The sequence below is a fragment of the Hibiscus syriacus genome, unplaced genomic scaffold (assembly GCF_006381635.1).
Source record: "Hibiscus syriacus cultivar Baekdansim isolate YM2019G1 unplaced genomic scaffold, ASM638163v2 tig00110348_pilon, whole genome shotgun sequence".
NCBI classification, from domain to species: domain Eukaryota; kingdom Viridiplantae; phylum Streptophyta; class Magnoliopsida; order Malvales; family Malvaceae; genus Hibiscus; species Hibiscus syriacus.
In genome coordinates this window covers 904,095-923,049 of record NW_024062699.1, presented here as the reverse complement: position 1 = coordinate 923,049, position 18,955 = coordinate 904,095, and the positions used below count along the sequence as shown (strand labels likewise).

Sequence of the window (18,955 nt, the reverse complement as noted above, 5' to 3'; positions counted from 1 at the left end):
CATATAATTTGACAAACTTCCCAATCAGATTCATATCACTTTTCCTTAATATGTTGAAGCATGTTTTCATGACAAAAACAACTTGGGACAACAACTTGGCATGGACCTTTAAGAATATTAACACCATGTTTCAAGAAGATAACAAATCCATCTGAGTTTCAGTTGGTAATCATATGATGAAAGTATCATCCCATTTGCTCCTATGTTGATCATTTTGCTTTAATGAAGAAGAAGAATAATAAGAGGATGAGGAGGATGAAGGGTTAACGGTAGGTAACGTGCCATGCCAGATAAAACTAATGGGAGGTAACGTCAGGGACCATATTAAAAACAAACTAAAAGTTTGATGATTATATTACAATTTTTAAAAGTAAGGTAACCAATATGTAAGCGTCCTAAAAGTTTGGAGACCGATAATGTACCTAACCCTTTTTTAATTAGTATTTGATGTTTTAAAATTTTAAATGTTAATGATATATTTATAATTCATTTATTTACATACATTTGTATAAAATATCTGTTAAATAGTATTTCTTTTATCCATATATATATATATATATATATATATATATATATATATAAATTTATATGAAAACCAATATATATTATAGATTTAGAAATAACACCAAAATTTATATTGAATATAGACATTTCTTTTTAAAAACAACAAGTTATGAATATTAGTGATTTTTTTCATTAAGAATATTTTTATTATGGATGTAACATTAAAAATTTACATAATCTATAGTTGTAGGGCATTTCTAACACACAAAACTTGTATAGTTTTTGATTTCACACCAAATAATCTCTTACCCATTGGCTTTTATGTTTTCTCATTTGTCATCTCCATTTCATTTTTAGTATAGTCTAGTTACATATCTATTTCTTACATTTGATTATGTTAGTTCTTCTGATCAACTGAAATACACTAAGAGGAGATGAGTCGACCTTCTAAAATTTTGGTATGAAAGCAATAAAAAAATAAATCTTTTACACAACGATTTAGAGTGGTTCAACTTTATCAATCAAAGTCTACATCCATTCCTTAGCATCCACACTAAAGATTTCTCAAATCCACTAGATTTGAGAAATCTTTATGAAGAAGCTATAACCTTACAAACATTTCAAGTTTTATACCCTAAAACCTTGAATACACTCTCCCAAAGAGTAATTACAAATGACATAATGCCAAAAATAACCCCCAACATTACCAAAATGGTCATTTTGGCCCATATTCTTTTTTGGAGCATTTTAGTCCCCAATATTTCACTTTGGGGGAAAAAGCTCTCTCTATAGATAAAAATCATTTGTTAACACGTGATTAACACTCCAAAATATGATCCCTTTTAACCTAAAATAAAATATTGAGGGCTAAAATGTCCCAAAAAAAGAATAAAGGACAAAGTGACTATTCTTTCAAATATTAGGGGCATTATTATCCTAAAATCAAACCTTTGGGGCTAAAATGCTCCAAAAAATATAATATGGGACAAGATGACCATTTTGGTAAACGTTGGGGGGCTAATTTTAGTATTATGACCAAAATATGTTTGCACAATTTAAACACTTACCCAAAATCACACTTGAACAAAATAAACAATGTAACTCAAATGTGTTTACAACAAAGAATTTGACAAATTAAGCACAAAAAATATTTTGATGTTGGAAGGTTGGTTCAATATGGTTCTTGTTGACCTTGTGATGCTTTGAATTTCAATTTATACAATTTTCTTATCAATTCTTGTCGTTTGGAGCCATTGGGAGTCATTATAGTCGTTAACTCCAATAAGAAATAACATTTATTGCATAATGGATCAATCATTTGGTGAAAGGGATCAATCCTTTTCACCGGGATATCGATCCTTTGGTGAAGGTATAGATCCAAAAGTTTATGGAATCTAATGGATCGATCATTTAAGCCAAAAAATCCTTGAAAACTTGACTTTAAAGCGCGAAAATGATCGAGTATATTTTCAAAAAAGGTATACTAAGATGGAAAATATTTAAAATACATTTTTAAGTTAATTTGGACTTTGAATTATTTTTATAAAGTTTTGACAAATTCGATTAAGTCTGAAATCAATTTTTTTAAATATTGTTATATCAAAACATTAATTCAACAATCTCTCCATTTTTTATATAACAAAACTCTTTAAAAAATTCTCCCCTTAGAAAAATAATAAAAGGATTTATGAATTTATTAAAAAAAATTAATGATCGATTTTATTTAAAAAACATTTTTCAATTTATAATTACTTCGCCCATTTTTTTATATTTAATTCACAATGCTAGTTCTATATAACAAGGAGATAAAATAATGAAAATAAAACTAGAATCAAATAGAAACATATAAAGAATTAATATAAGTATCAAGGTACTCTAACATAAAAGATAAAATCCATACAAAATATAAAGTATCACAGTCATAAATATCCAAATAATCAAATAATAATGTATAAAATACCTAATATAACATCAAAAGTCCAAAAGACATAAATGTAGCAAATTCTAATGTACAAAAAATGATATGATATGACATCCATGCGCATTGAAATGATGAAGGAGGGAAATAAAATCCATCGAGCTAGTGTTGAATCGCTCATGTAACACCCTCATACCGGAATGTAACACCCACAAATCAATATGAGTGTCTCGGTTTTATTCAAGGTGTTACATTAGGGTCATCGGATTAACCCATGGTAAAAATCAGGGGAAAATAAATTTTTTGTTAAACCTTTAAAGCCATAAAACAATTTATAAATAAAAATACAAGTTCAAAAATCATTCATATAATAATAAAAATATAATTCAATCATACGCAGTTTCATACAAGTTTTAAACTCAACGTAAAAATAAATGTGCCCTACATGTCCCTTAATTACACTTGTACCATACTCTGCAAGTGAAGCCAATGGAACTCCCATTACTGATGTTGATAAATGCACATGATCGAATCTTTTTAACATGAAATGATAAGTAATAGAGTGAGTTTTGGGAAGGTTCAGTAATACGGAATTATCAGATGATGCTTGAGGACAAGTAAATATATGGTAATGAATAAAACTTTATTATTGATCCAGACATATACATGCTCTAGTGATGAGTTAAGGTTTCATTAATTGATTCTTCAAGTAATAGTCAGGAAACCTACCGTCTGAAAGAAACATTCAAGCAAACAAATTCAAGATATTAAATTGAGAAGTCTAGTGTGTGCCAACAAAATCAGAGCGAAGTGTACAAATAGTATATTTTAGTAAAACATATTTTCAAACCACGTTAATACCCTCAAACTGGACACCAATATGTAATTCCCCAAAACAACGTCCACAAGAACTTACTCTTGGCCCATTAGGCGTATGAGCTAACCTAAGAGGGCACCTTGGGTCCATAAGGACTTACCCTAATCGAAGAGCATGAGCCCACATAAGGGATGCCTCAGGCCCATAAGGACTCCCGTGCCCATTGGGCATTGGAGCCATCCTAAGGAGTAAATTAGGATCCATAAGGTCTTATCCTAGGCTTATTGGGCCTAAGAGCCTACCTAAGAGTCTCCTTAAGTCTATAAGGAATTATCAGTTTGATCAGAGATGAACCTGCATAGACTCCATAATAGATCGTGGATAGTACCCCCAATATAAATCAGATTTAACAGTAACAATAATATCAAAAATCATGAGTCAAATATGTTTTATATCATAAATAGAATCATATTTTAAAATTAGAGAATATATTGATGTGCATAAGGAACACATTAGAGGATCCAATTATTTTTTAGAGATACTTGGTAATTATCAAGAAGGGAAACATGAAACTTCTATAAATTGATCTGAGTCCAGAAATGAATTCCTATTAAAAAGGCTTCGATAAGCTTACGAATCTAAGTAGACATTTAGAAAATTGATACTTTGGGATCATTTAGGATTCAAATACAACATGAATGTATTTAGGAACTTTTGTATCATAAATATTTAATATTCAGATATAACATGATTGATTCAATTATTAAGGCTATTAGGGGTATTAAACATTTTGATTTATTGAAGAAATTTTGATAAATCATCTTAAAAAGGGGAAGAGTGATTTACAATGTTCAAGATTTTTAACGACTCATCAGACTCTCAAATCAAATTGAACTGAGCAGATCCCAACGATGCAATATTTAACAAGTGTTTAGATAGGGAAACATCAAAATGTCACTTTTTAAATATCGACTATATTATATAATTAAATAGATTACCTTCACAATTCATCATTGAACGTATCTCGAAGAGACGAGCATAAATACATGCAATATTTGTTATATTTTAGTGTCATACCAGAATTAGAAAATTTTAACACAAGGGATCGTGTTCAATAACCTTCAAAGATGATACAACATTTAAGTTTATTAATGTTTTTAGAATATAAAAATCTTTTAAATATACATTTACTGACATATACACCGTTACTACCCACTTAACCCGTGCAAACATGTGTATTGGACACATTACATACATTTTTCTCTTTTAGATAAAATCTTAATATATTTCTATTTTTTCCGTTTTCCTTTCTTTCATTTGGACTCGTGACTAATGCAAATACTAATAATTTTAATCGAAATTATTACCACATATAATAAAAATATTTTTAAATAACCTTCTTCAAATATTATTCTTATAATTAATCATTAAATTATTATTATTTCCGTAAAATAACCATCAATCTACCTATGCTTTAATTAATTTTGAAGTAAACATTACATGAATGAATTTAGGGAATTGAAATACTGGTTTCTGAATTTTTTTGATATTTTATTTATACTTTTTATTAATAATTTGTGTTTATTTTTAAAATTTTATAAATCCATTTTATAATATAAAATTTTATACATATATTTAACTCATATATATAAGGTCTAAAATTACTCGCATTTTGTAGTAGTCAACTAAATTAAATTACGACAGTATTGGCAAAGAGAAATTAATACTAGAGTTATTTTTGTAATTTAATATATTGATTACATATCAAGATTGTTATGGAAAAGTTAATTTATTATGTGTAATATTATTATATTAAAAATAAAAATCAATTAATGTATAAGAAACATTGAGTAATAAAAATGTAAATTAAAAAGTAGAAGAAATAATAGGGGGGGGGGGTTTACAATTATGAGCTGCAAAGTGAAAGCGGCCAACGACAAAGCTCTCTCTCTCTCTCTCTCTCTGGTTTATTATTTCATCATCTCCTGTCTTCTTCGTCTTCACCATCTGATTATCTCTCTTAATCATCCTCAATCTCCATCAATTTTTAATTCAATCTCTTTGCTTTTTATTCTGTGTAAATTTTGCAGAGTGCAGCTGTTAATGATTATGCTCTTGTGTTCTCTTCCCTTCTTTCTTTAATTTTCCCAGAGACTAAAGCTTTTACTTTATAAGGGAGAAAAAAAATTCTAAATTTTCAAAGGGGGGCAGCACTAACTCGTAGGAATACTTTCTCTGCCTTTCAATATTTCCAGTTGTCGTCTCTTTCTAGTTTTTCCTCCTTTTAATAATAAAAAAAATTTCTTGATTCGTATTTAACAGCAACTCATACTTGCTGTTTTGTTTAATTTCTCTTTCAATTATTAGTCCCCCCATTTTCATTGATTTTTTCAACATACCCAGAAAGCATCGCAACTTTGTGTAGGGGAGGGAGCAGATTTGGTCTATACAATTCAACTTAATTCTATACACCACCATTGATGAGGACAAGAAGAAGAAAAAGATCTTGATGCACCATTGATAACACACAATAAAGAAGAAGAAGAAGATTGTTGTTCTTAATTTTGACAACCTGCCTCATCGATGACACAATTAAATTAAAGGGAGATGCAGCAAGAAGGTGGTGGAGCGCAGCCATCTCAATACGGGGAGATCAGTGGTCCTCCACCGACTGGTCCAGTAAGCGAGGCGTCGGAGCAGTTAGTGGAAGCGGCATCGCCTATAAGCAGTAGACCGCCAGCTGGAAATTTAGATGAGTTCATGAGGCTAGTAAGTGTTGGCAGTGGAGATGAGTTGGGATTAGGGGATCGTGGCGGAAGAGGTGGTGGTGGTAGAGGTGCAAGTGGGAATCGGTGGCCACGTCAAGAGACTCTCGCTCTTCTTAAGATTAGATCAGATATGGATGCTACTTTCCGTGATGCTGCCGTCAAGGGCCCTCTTTGGGAAGATCTTTCCAGGTAAAGTAATCATTTTCTTTTCTTTTAACTCTACTTTGGCGAAAAGAAAAAAAAAAGTAAATTCAACAACAGGTAAAAATCGTCATCGTGAATTCATAAAAAGCATTGCTCTCAGTGAAAGTAGTCATGGGAATGTTGTTTTTCTCTTCTTCAAGATCTCCTCAGTCTGCCCCTTTTTCTTCTTTTTTTCTCTCTCAATCAATCTGCGCGCGCATGGCTTCTATTTGTTTCCATCACGACTTACGAGCTGGCGGTATCTTCTTTCTTACAATTAAGAAATGCCCAGATCCACTGCAACAACTCTAACCCAATCCTATCTTTAGTTTGAAAATCCCAAGAGGAATTATTTAGAAGCCATGGAAGGGACAGCCTCCCGCAGTCTCTACCTTCATTCACTGCATCATTCACCTCCTTTTGTTCCTTTTTCCATTGGGTTCTCTCCATCTTAACACCAATAGTAATGGTGGTATTGATTATTACTGTGGAAAGTAGTCAGTTGGCAACCGTGTGAATGCATTTTCATAACTTGTCATTGCAAAAGGATGGTTCCATTCATTGTCTCATCTCTTCTTTTTTTTTTTTTTGATGCTTAGCATTAATTGAGATTAATCGGGAAAAAAGGTTTGGTTCAGATGATTGTCAAATCAATTAATAGTATAGACGATTATGGGAAATGATAATAATATTTATTAATAACGAGGTGGCGTGGCTTGCAGGAAGCTGGCGGAGCTGGGTTACAAGAGGAGTGCCAAAAAGTGTAGGGAAAAATTCGAGAATGTCCACAAGTACTACAAGCGAACAAAGGAAACTCGAGCTGGACGTCAAGATGGTAAGAGTTATAAGTTTTTTAGCCAGCTAGAGGCTCTTCAGACAACTTCCGCCACTGCTCCTCCCAGCGTCTCAATACCCGTCACACCCGCCACCGTCGCTAATGCCGCCAACTTTGAAATCGCTCCCTTTTCAGTTGGGATTCCCATGACCATAATTCAACCTACAACGGCTATACCAATGTCTTCCTCTCTGTTAGCCATTCCTGGATCTGCTTCTGCGCCAGTTCCAATGCAAGTGCAGGCTGCACTACCTCCTGTTGCCGCCGCCGCTACCACCACAGCCGCTCCATTTGGAATTAGCTTCTCTTTCAACAGTTCAATTTTTTCTCAAGGCTTTGATGACGATGACGATGACGATGACGAAGAAGAAGATGAAGTTGGAGAACCGTCGAGCATGGCTGGCACTAGCCGTAAACGAAAAAGGTCGTCTTCACGAGGGGACGATAGTACGACAAAGAGGATGATGGAGTTCTTCGAGGGTCTAATGAAACAAGTCATGCAGAAACAAGAAGCCATGCAGCAAAGGTTTTTGGAGGCCGTAGAGAAGAGAGAGCAAGATAGGACGATAAGAGAAGAAGCTTGGAAAGGACAAGAGATGGCAAGGTTATCTCGCGAACATGAACTCATGGCTCAAGAACGTGCTATTTCTGCTTCAAGGGATGCTGCCATTATTTCCCTTTTGCAGAAGATTACTGGTCAGACCATACAGTTACCTACAACTGTTACCATCCCCCCCGATGCTCCACCTCCGCCTCCCACCGTTTCCGTAATTCTACCAGACGTCCCTATTCCTACGTCAGCTCCACCGTCGCATCAGCCACCGTCATTACTGCAGCAACAACAACAGCCACCTTCACTTGCATTGCACAATCAATTCCACCAGCAGCAGCCGCATCAACTTCGAAATATTGAAGTTGCGAGGCATCAGCAACAGCCAATTTCTTCTAAAGTAGTAATGGCGATCCCGGAAAAGAAAGTCCCGCCACAGGAGATTGGTGGGAGAGGGAGCATGGAGCCTGCCTCGTCTAGATGGCCTAAAGCTGAAGTTCTTGAACTTATAAACCAGAGGAGTAGGCTTGAAGCCAGGTACCAGGAGACTGAGCCAAAAGGCACCCTTTGGGAAGAAATCTCCGCCGGTATGTCCAGGCTGGGGTACAAGAGAAGCGCCAAACGATGCAAGGAAAAATGGGAGAACATCAACAAGTACTTCAAAAAGGTGAAAGAAAGTAGCAAAAAACGACCCGAGGATGCCAAAACATGTCCCTACTTTCACCAGCTCGACGCCCTTTACCGTAAGAAAATACTTGGAGGTGGGACTAGCAGTGTTAGCTTCAGTTACCACAATAAAGCTGAAGAAGAAACATCAGGGCAGCATCAAGACCCCCCACCAAGCACGGCAGCCCTGCGACAATCTGAAAACGAAACCGGACCTACTTCTGATGTGGTGGCAAGCAACGATGGAGGTGCAAAGAAGGTAAATTTATTTTTACTTACCAGCTTCTTCATATTCATTAGTCACCACTGAATTGGATAAAGCACTTTATGTGATGCGAATTAATGAATTGTTGGGTTGGTATTGAAGCCAGAAGACATTGTGAGGGAGCTGATGGAGGAGCCAAGGGAGGATTTGCACCACCATCACGGTCATGGACAACCCTTGTTGGTGGATGGGTATGACAAGATTGAAGAAGGTGATAGCGATACTATGGATGATAAGGAAGATGAAGAGATGGAAGAAGAGCAAAAGATGGGTTATAAGATAGAATTTGAGAGACGGAATTCAAGCGCCCCCAATGGAGGAGGGAATGGTGCAGGTGCAGGGGCAGGGGCAGGGACACCCTCCTTTTTTACCATGGTTCAATAACACCCTTGGCCATGTGTGAATAAAAGAAAGACCTTCTACTTGTATCTTCAACAGCTAGCTTCCACTAGTTATTCCCCCTCCCCAAAAAAAATTTCAGTCCTTAGCTTACCTTTCTATTATAGTATTGAAACGATTGAAACGATGATTATCGACAAACAAATAAATACGATCGAAAAGAAAAAACAGATAACACCAGGACTTACGTGAAAAACTCAAAAGAGAAAAACCACAGACAGAGGAGAAGAATTTTAGTAATATGAAGAAAGAAAATACAATAAGATTTTGGTGAAAAAAAAAGAACTTGATTTCTAACCCTGACCCGTAGTATCTATTTATAGGGATAGATACTTGATTGCAAAGGAAAACTAAATAAATTAGAAATCTACTTTAATAAAATTTTCTACTTCTAATCAAATTGGATTTCATATTTTCCCAATATTTATATATTAATTAATTTGTACTACTTTGAATTCGAGTCAAACTCTAACAAATCTCTACCTTGACACGAATTCTGAAAGTGAAAAGGTTTCGATACAAAATACCCAAATTTGATGTGACACCCAAACTCAACAAGAAATAATTCTTCACTTCAACAAACAAGTTCTCCACAACACCCCTTAAAGGGGCAATCTTCAGTAATGGACACTGACCAAATCCAAGCTTCTTTTAGGCTTGGATTTAGTCTTCACATCGACTTGGTTATAATAAATTCCAACTTTTCTCACAAATGTTTCACCACGAGTGTAACATCCCAATCAGTTGGTCAGTGACCAACATCTAAGAACTCAAAACTTAGTGGTTTAATTATAATAATTTAAAAAATCAAGGACTTATTGTGGAAATTGTTGGTTAGGATATGATATCAAATTTTGGATTATGGAAGGGCAATATGGTAATTTCTCCATAAAAGATTTTATCTCATGTTTCTTTTAAGGGACAAGCACATGTATGTGGGGGGAAAAGTCTGGAACTTTGCTTGTCATCTTCCTCTGTTGTGAACTCACTCCCAAAAGGTAAGATTTTGAAATTTGTTGTGTTCCTTAAATTTTGGGTTGGTATTCGAAGCTTGGGTGTTATATAAGCTTAAGGAAAGCTTATATAAGACAAACAACAAGAAAAGTAAATTAGAGATGAAATTGTAAAATGGGTTTAGAAATGAAATTTTGATATGGAGTAGCTTTTGAAGTTTTAATGAGATATTTGACTTGTCAATGATCTAACTTAAGAGTTAGGAGTGTTAGAATTGGCTAAGAGCATGTTTGAAATTTTGGTATGATTTTGAGATTTAAGTGTTCAAACGGGATTTTGGATAATTATGAGTAATATAGGAAGCCAAGTTAGTATGGATGTATAAGGGTGAATTTTAAGGCTTAATGTGGGATAAAAATAAGAGATTTAGGTAGATTTTGGGTGATTTTTGAAGTAAAAATGGCTATTATGGGCATCGAGTATCGGTACCATTAGAACAGTACCGATACTTCAAGGGATAATTTGTGTATTTCTTAAGGGTAGTATCGATACCAATTGAAGAGGGTATCGATACTGAGAGGGTAGTATCGATACCAGGGGTATGGTATCGATACCATTTTTAATATACGAATACATAATGTCAAATCGGTATTGATACCTTTTAGAAGGTATCGATACCCTTGAAGGGAAGTATCGATACTGTAGGGGTAGTACTGATACTTCTATGTATGAAAGGGAAATTGAGAGTTTCATGCATCGCAAGTTATTCTGATTAGATATAAATGATTCGAAGAATGATATTGATTTCCGACTGTTTCGTGTAGTGATTGAACGTAATCGACTTTCTGTCAGCTCGACATATTAAGTACCAATTCGAAGGGGTTAAGGATTTTGGCTTAGAACTTCAGTGAGGCAAAGGTGAGTGCAACTTCTCGGTTTTGTAACATAATTGAGGAAGGCTTGCGATAAGCCAACCTCAGTGTTTTCGATCGAAAACTTTATAATTTCTTTATTGTTATCTTGCAATGTTTTATTCAATTTATATTATACAAGCTATGTTTTATGATTATATGATAATGGAAGTGAGAACTTTGAACAATTGAATATGAAAAGACTCTATGAGAGAGATACTATGTGAATAAGAAACACTTCGAAAAATGATTGAATATAATTATGTGATTAATCACCCAAAGTATATGTATGAGGATTAGAGGTATAGTTGGCATGCCAAGAGTCGAGGGTTTTATGTGTTCTTTCAGAACAATTATGTGGTCATTCGAGACAAATATGTGGCACTTCGGTGCAACCTATGTGGCACTTCGGTGCAAATTACAAGTTGTGGTGACAGCATTAGTGCATAAACTCAATGTACTCAAATACCTAGAGTTCTCAGTAGTATATATTGGGCATTTGAAACAAAGTTATACAAAGAGAATAAAACATAAGTATATTGTTTAGAGATGGAAAATAGGTTGAAATGCTTTATGAAATACTTTATAAAATCCAATAAAGTTTTCATTTAATAAGTTAGCACTTACTAAGTCATCGACTTAGCGTGTGATTTCCTCATGCGTAGGTTTGAAGAAAGCAGAAGAGTGAAGCTTAGCATGGATAGCGTACACCTTTGAAGATCAGATCAGAACAAATTAAATGTATGTGTTTTGTAATATTGTAACTGTTGGCGTGTATTAAGCGTTTAATATGGAAATGCTCTGATCAATTTTGTAAACTCACATATTTTGTATTTCTGTATAATATCAAAGTTTTATGTAAATATGAATGCAAAATGATTTTCTTATTTAAATTAAGGTTTTATTTTGTATTTTGATCAAAAATTTAAATTGTTCCTAATTTTAATTACATGTGTTTTGAAAAGTCAATGTGACACATTGGATTCGTATTCGGGTCGGGTACAAGTTAGGGGTGTTACATTTAATGGTATCAGAACTATGGTTTAATTGGTTTTAAATTCGAAATAATGTCGCTTTTGTTTTAAAAATTGTACATGCCAACTTTTAATAAAGTTTTTCTGATCTAATAAGGTGATCAGTATGTCATCCTTGCTAATTCCTTTAGTAAATTGATCTTAATAGATGTCGAACTTTGAAGGCTCCCGAAGTGATGTGGGAGATAGGATGAAAGAGAGTAGTAACTCACCTGCCTCTAGCAGGCAGGGTGAGGAGCATACACAACAGGGAGTGCCTATGCAAGATCAGGGGACCTTCTTCCAGACGTTGGACGTGATTCTGATTCGTTCCAACCGTCTGCCCCCTCAGCCCTAAAGATGAATATCCCTAAGGACCTAAGAAGTCTAGGAGCGCCTGAATTTAGGGGAGAAGCTGAAGAAGGTTCGGTTGTCATCGATATGTGGCTTCATGACTTGAAGATAATGCTAGAGAATCTTTATTATTCTAAAATGGAGAAATTGGATGGTGCAGTTTCATTATTAAGAGGTTAAGCCGTAATTTGGTGGTCTAATATGACGATGAGAATTACAAGAGAGCGTGTAATATGGTTATTCTTTCTAGAAGAGTTTAAGAATAAACACATAGGGGATCAAATCATCAGGCAGATGAAGCAAGAATTTATGAGTTTAAAGCAAGGGAATCACACGGTGTATGAGTTCGAGTGCAAATTCAACAAGTTGAGTCGATTTGCTACCAAGTTGGTTCCTACAGAAAATAACTCTTGTGATTGGTTTGTGGAGGGTTTACGCCTCAGATTGAAAGAGTTATTGTTGGTGCTTAACCTCTCTTCCTTCCAAGAGGTAGTGAACCGAGCTAAATCTTTGGAGCGAGCTCAAAATGAAAGGTTTGCGGAGAAACGGACGTAATGGAATAAGAGATCGGGTGCGTCGTCCAGTGCTTCCCAAATAAAAAAGAGTAGAGGTTCGAGTTCTCAACCTCAGACTAGAGCATAATCTGTAGCATCCTCCGTTAGAGGATCATATCTTGGAAGATAAAGACAACTTATTCGGTGGAATCCGAGTTGACAAGATGAAACAATGTCAGCATTATGGGAAAACCATAGTAGAGTTTTTCGAAGGGTTTTTAGAGCTTGTTTTAAGTGTAGAGAGACATGACATTTTATTCGAGACTGCCCATTAATGACGGGAGAGCCTACCCAAACAGAGAGATCCATGGCTGCACCGATGAGAGGTAGATGTCGAGGAAGTGGAAGTGGAATGAATCAATCTGAGTCAATCGCTCAACCAGAAGTACACTCTACCGCTCGGGTGTACAACCTGAAGATTGTGATGATCCAGAAATCATTGCAGCTACATTTCAGATAGCTGGTAAATCTATTTTAGTTTTGATTGATCCGAGATCGAATTATTCATATGTTAGTAGTAAAATGGTCAAAGACTTGAGAATTTCGTTAGTGAAGTAATTGTGATGAATCTGTTAGGATATAGTGCTCGGGTGAGAAAAATCTATCGAGGGTGTTCTATATGGATTCAGGGAATTGAATTCCCTGTTAATCTAATGGAATTACCCTTTGACGAATTCGAGGTTATCCTTGGTATGGATTGGCTTTACCATTATCATGTCAACATGGATTGCCGACTTAAGCGAGTTGTGTTAACAAGTCTTGATGGTTTGGAAGTTAGTGTGGTTAACGAAAGAATCAATTCTTTAGCTAATGTGATATCATTGATATCGGCCAGGAAGTTAATGTTGCAAGGATGCCAAACGTATAATGCTAATGTAATTGATACAAGAGTTAAAGAAAAGAAGCTTGAAGATATTCCGACAGTCATAGAGTTTCCAAAAGTATTTCTGGATGAGTTACATGGTTTACATCAAGATAGAAAGGTTGAATTCCAGATTAAAATGATGTCAGAATCGGTACCAATTTCAATGGCTCCTTACAGGATGGCACCGAAAGAGTTGAAAGAATTAAAGGCTCAATTGCAAGAGCTTTTATATAAAGGATTCATTAGACCTAGTGTGTCACCTTGGGGTGCTCCAGTGTTATTCGTATAGAATAAAGATGGTTCGATGCACCTTTGTATCGATTATCGTCATCTTAACAAGGTGACCATAAAGAACAAGTATCTTGTTCCAAGGATAGACAATTTATTTGATCAACTTAAGGGAGCTGTAGCGTTTTCAAAAATTGATTTCCGTTCAGGGTATCATCAGTTGAAGATCCAAGAAAAAGATGTTCCAAAAACAACATTTAGGACTCGGTATGGTCATTATGAATTTGTAGTAATGTTATTCAGGTTAACTAACGCACCTGCAGCGTTTATGGACTTAATGAATAGAATTTTTCAACTGTACCTTGATCAGTTCATGGTCGTTTTATTGATGACATCTGGTGTATTCTAAGTCAAGGGAGGAGCATGATGTCCATCTTCGTGTGGTTCTTCAAATGTTGCGAGACAAGAAGCTTTATGCAAAGTTCTCTAAGTGTGAGTTTTGGTTATCTAAAGTGACATTTCTAGGACATGTGGTTTCTGCCGAGGGAATTTGGGTAGATCCTTAGAAAGTTAAAGCTGTGTTAGAATGAGAGATTCCAAAGAATGTGTCGGAAGTTAGAAGTTTCTTAGGTCTCGCAGGTTATTATCTAAAATTTGTTAAAAACCTTTCGATCATATCTCTGCCTCTAACCAAATTATTGAGAAGGATGTGCATTTTGAATGGACTCATGATCTTCAAAAGAGTTTTTGAAGCATTGAAGAAAGTTTTGACAGAAGCTCCGGTGTTGGTGTAACTAGAATCAAACAAAGATTTCACTATTTTTAGTGATGTTTCCCATAATGGGTTGGGTTGTATTTTAATGCAAGATGGGAAGGTAGTTGCTTATGCTTCAAGACGTCTCAAGCCTTATGAAAAGAATTATCCAACACACGACCTGGAGTTAGCAGATGTGGTCTTTGCATTAAAAATTTGGCGGTATTATTTATATGGTGAACGTTGCTACATCTTCACCGATCATAAGAGTTTAAAGTATTTGTTGATGTAGAAGGAGTTAAATTTGAGGCAAAGAAGGTGAATGGAATTTTTGAAAGACTATGATGCAATCATCGATTACTATCCCGGGAAAGCCAAAGTTGTAGCATATGCTCTTAGTCGAAAGACTTTTATCGCTTTACGTAGTTTGGATGCTCGAATCATGTTAAAAGAAAATAGTGCATTGATGGTTGAATTGATATTGAAGCCATTATTGTTAGAGTGGATTAAGGAGTTGCAAAAGAAAGATGATAAGTGTTTAACTTGGTTCGATCAATGGGAGAAGGGTGAACTCAAGAACTTCGAGGTTAAGTCGAATGGATGTTTATACTTCAAAAATCGAGTGTGTGTGTCTAATGATTGCGAGCTGAAATGAGATATTTTGTATGAAGCACATTGTAGTCCCTTAACTATACACCCAAGTGGAAACAAGATGTATCAAGATTTAAAAGAGCGTTTTTGGTGGCTAGGAATGAAGAGAGATATTACGAAATTTGTAGCAAAGTGCTTAAATTGTCAACAAGTGAAAGTTGAACATCAGGTGCCTTCGAGATTATTGCAACCCATCTCAATTCCTCAGTGGAAATAGGAAAACATTACGATGGATTTCGTAACAGGTTTGCCCTTATCGCTGGGGAAAAAGGATTGATTTGGGTAATTATGGATCGCCTTACAAAGACTGCGCATTTCATCCCTGTGCGAATGGATTTCTCTATGGAGAAACATGCGGAATTGTATATTAAGGAGATAGTACGACTTCATGGAGTTCCAATGTCAATAGTTTCTGATAGAGATCCTAGGTTCACTTCAAGATTTTGGAAGTCTCTGCAAGAAGCTTTGGGTACCCGATTGAATTTTAGCACTGTTTTCAACCTCAAACCAATGGTCAATCAGAGGGAACAATTCAGATTCTGGAATATATTTTGAGAGCGTGTGTGATCGATTTTTCTGGATCATGGGAAAAGTATTTGCCATTTATGGAATTTTCCTATAATAATAGCTATCAATCTAGTATCAAAATGGCACCGTATTAAGCATTATATGGAAGAAATTGTAGAACGCCACTCAATTGGTATGAATTAAGGGATAGGGAAGTGCATGGTCAAAACTTGATTAAAGAAGTAGAATAAAAGGTTCAAGTGATTCTGCACAATTTAAAAGTAGCCTCAGATAGACAAAAGTCATAAGCCTATTTGAAAAGAAATGAAATTAAATTTCAAGAAGGTGATAAGGCATTTTTTAAAGTATCACCTTTAAAGAAAGTGCTTCGCTTTGGTTGTAAAGGAAAACTGAGTCCTAGGTTCATTGGACCTTATGAAATTCTGAAAAGAGTTGGACCAGCAGCATATCAGTTAGCATTGCCACCAGAGAAGGAAAAGATCCACAATGTATTTCATGTAGGGGTGAGCAACGAAACCGAGAAAACCAAAAAACCGACACGAACCGAGTAAAACGGTTCGGTTCGGTTCGGTTCGGTTTGGCTTTAAACGGTTCGGTTTTCGGTTCGGTTTAAAGGCTTCATTTTTTGATTCGGTTCGGTTCGGGTTTTCCATATGGAACCCATTTGTTCCATATTGAACCGAATAGGCAATTTTTGTAAAAGAAAATTATAGTTTCAAGTGATTTTTTCATTGAAAAACCGAACCAAACCGAAAAACCCGAACCGTTAAAAAACCCGAACTGAACCGAAAAAACTGGTTTCGGTTTTTTCAGTTTTTTAACTATTCGGTTTCGGTTTCGGTTTCAATATTAAAAAACCGTTTATTTTGGTTCGGTTCAGTTTTTGGTAAAAAACCGAACCGAACCGAACCGAATATACCCCTAATTTCATGTGTCTATGCTTCGGCGGTATCGATCAGATTCGACACATATCATAACTCCAGATGAAATAGAAGTTTAATCTGACTTGACATATGAGGAAGAACCAGTGCAGATTCTAGCTTTTGAGAACAAGCAGTTGCGGAATAAGACGATTCCACTAGTTAAAGTTCTATGGAGAAACCATAAAGTCGAAGCAGCTATGTGGGAGAGTGAATAATGTATGAGGAAGCAATATCCCCACCTCTTTATGCAATGAAAATTCAAGGACGAATTTTTTTAAGGGGGAGATTTGTAACATCCCAATCAGCGGGTCAGTGACCAACATGTAAGAACTCAAAACTTAGTGGTTTAATTAGAATACTTTAAAATTTCAAGGATTTATTATGGAAATTGTTGGTTAGGATATGATATCAAATTTTGGAGGGGCAATATGGTGTTTTTTCCATAAAAGATTTTATCTCATGTTTCTTTTAAGGGACAAGCACGTGTATGTAGGGAGAAAAGTCTGGAACTTTGCTTATCTTTTTCCTCTGTCGTTAGGGGTGAGCAACGAAACCGAGAAAACCGAAAAACCGACACGAACCGAGTAAAACGGTTCGGTTCGGTTCGGTTTGGCTTTAAACGATTCGGTTTTCGGTTCGGTTTAAAGGCTTTATTTTTTTGATTCGGTTCGGGTTTTCCATATGGAACCCATTTGTTCCATATTGAACCGAATAGGCAATTTTTGTAAAAAAAATTATAGTTTCAAGTGATTTTTTCATTGAAAAACCGAAAAACCGAACCGAAAAACCCGAACCGTTAAAAAACCCGAACCGAATCGAAAAAACCGGTTTCGGTTTTTTCTGTTTTTTAACTATTCGGTTTCGGTTTAAATATTAAAAAAACCGTTTATTTCGGTTCGGTTCGGTTCAGTTTTTGGTAAAAAACCGAACCGAACCGAACCGAATACACCCCTATCTGTCGTAAACTCCACTCCCAAAATGTAAGATTTTGAAATTTGTTGTTTTCTTAAATTTTGGGTTGGTATTAGAAGCTTGGCAGCAAGAAAAGTAAATTAGAGATTAAATTGTAAAATGGGTTTAGAAATGAAATTTTGATATAGAGTAGCTTTTGAAGTTTTAATGAGATATTTGACTTTTCAATGATCTAACGTAAGAGTTAGGAGTGTTAGAATTGGTTAAGAGCATGTTTGAAATTTTGGTATGATTTTGAGATTTAAGTGCTCAAACGGGATTTTGGATAATTAGGAGTAATATAGGAAGCCAAGTTAGTGTGGATGTATAAGGGTGAATTTTAAGGCTTAATGTGGGATAAAAATAAGAGATTTAGATAGATTTTGGGTGATTTTCGAAGTAAAAATGGTTATTCTAGGCATCGAGTATCGGTATCGTTAGAACATTACTGATACTTCAAGGGATAATTTGTGTATTTCTTAAGGGTAGTATCGATACCAGTTGAAGAGGGTATCGATACTGAGAGGGTAGTATCGATACCAGGGGTATGGTATCAGTACCATTTTTAAGATATTTATAGAATACCAAATCGGTATCGGTACCTTAAGGAGGTATCGATACCCTTGAAGGGAAGTACCGATATTGTAGGGGTAGTACCGATACTTCCATGCATGAAAGGGAATTGAGAGTTTCTTGCATCACAAGTTATTCTGATTAGATATAAATGATTCGAAGAATGATATTGATTTTTGATTGTTTCGTGTAATGATTGAACGTAATCGACTTTCGGTCAGCTCGATATATTAAGTACCAATTCGAAGGGATTAAGGATTTTGGCTTAGAACTTCAGGGAGGCAAAGGTGAGTGCAACTTCTCGGTTTTGTAACATAATTGAGGATGGCTTGCGATAAGCCAACCTCAGTGTTTTCGATCGAAAACTTTATAATTTCTTTATTGTTATCTTGCAATGTTTTATTCAATTTATATTATACAAGCTGTGTTTTATGATTATATGATGATGGAAGTGTGAACTTTTAACAAGTGACTGTGAAAAGACTCTATGAGAGAGATGCTATGTGAATAAGAAACACTTCGAGTAATGATTGAATATAATTATGTGATTAATCGTCCAAAGTATATGTATGAGGATTAGACATATAGTTGGCATGCCAAGAGTCGAGGGTTTTATGTGGTCCTTCGGAACAATTATGTGGTCCTTCGGGGTAATTATGTGGTTCTTCGGGAAAAATATGTGGCACTTCGATGCAACCTATGTGGCACTTCGGTGCAAACCTATGTGGCACTTCGGTGCAAACCTATGTGGTCCTTAGGGATAATTATGTGGCACTTCGGTGCAAATTATG

At 35.4% G+C, this 18,955-nt stretch overlaps 1 protein-coding gene across 2 annotated transcripts; it reads left to right on the top strand.

The window, feature by feature from the left end:
• The first annotated feature begins 224 nt into the window (after positions 1-224).
• On the top strand, positions 225-9,023 carry LOC120120803 (trihelix transcription factor GTL1-like). 2 transcript variants are annotated; one of them, XM_039140336.1, is made up of 4 exons: positions 225-261; positions 5,773-6,196; positions 6,913-8,500; positions 8,609-9,023. In XM_039140336.1, exons 2-4 carry the CDS (start codon positions 5,847-5,849, stop codon positions 8,888-8,890), a joined length of 2,220 nt encoding a protein of 739 aa, XP_038996267.1. In that variant the 5' UTR covers positions 225-261; positions 5,773-5,846; the 3' UTR covers positions 8,891-9,023. The 2 variants fall into 2 exon arrangements, with proteins under 2 accessions (XP_038996267.1, XP_038996268.1); XM_039140337.1 differs by lacking the exon at positions 225-261 and having other exon boundaries at positions 5,332-6,196; positions 8,613-8,732.
• The last annotated feature ends 9,932 nt before the right edge of the window (positions 9,024-18,955 follow it).

Coding starts and splice junctions, on each gene's coding strand:
- LOC120120803 (XM_039140336.1), top strand. CDS start 5,847: ATGCAGCAAGAAGGTGGTGGAGCGCAGCCATCTCAATACGGGGAGATC. Junction 6,197..6,912: donor CTTTGGGAAGATCTTTCCAG/GTAAAGTAATCA, acceptor CGTGGCTTGCAG/GAAGCTGGCGGAGCTGGGTT. Junction 8,501..8,608: donor ACGATGGAGGTGCAAAGAAG/GTAAATTTATTT, acceptor TTGGTATTGAAG/CCAGAAGACATTGTGAGGGA.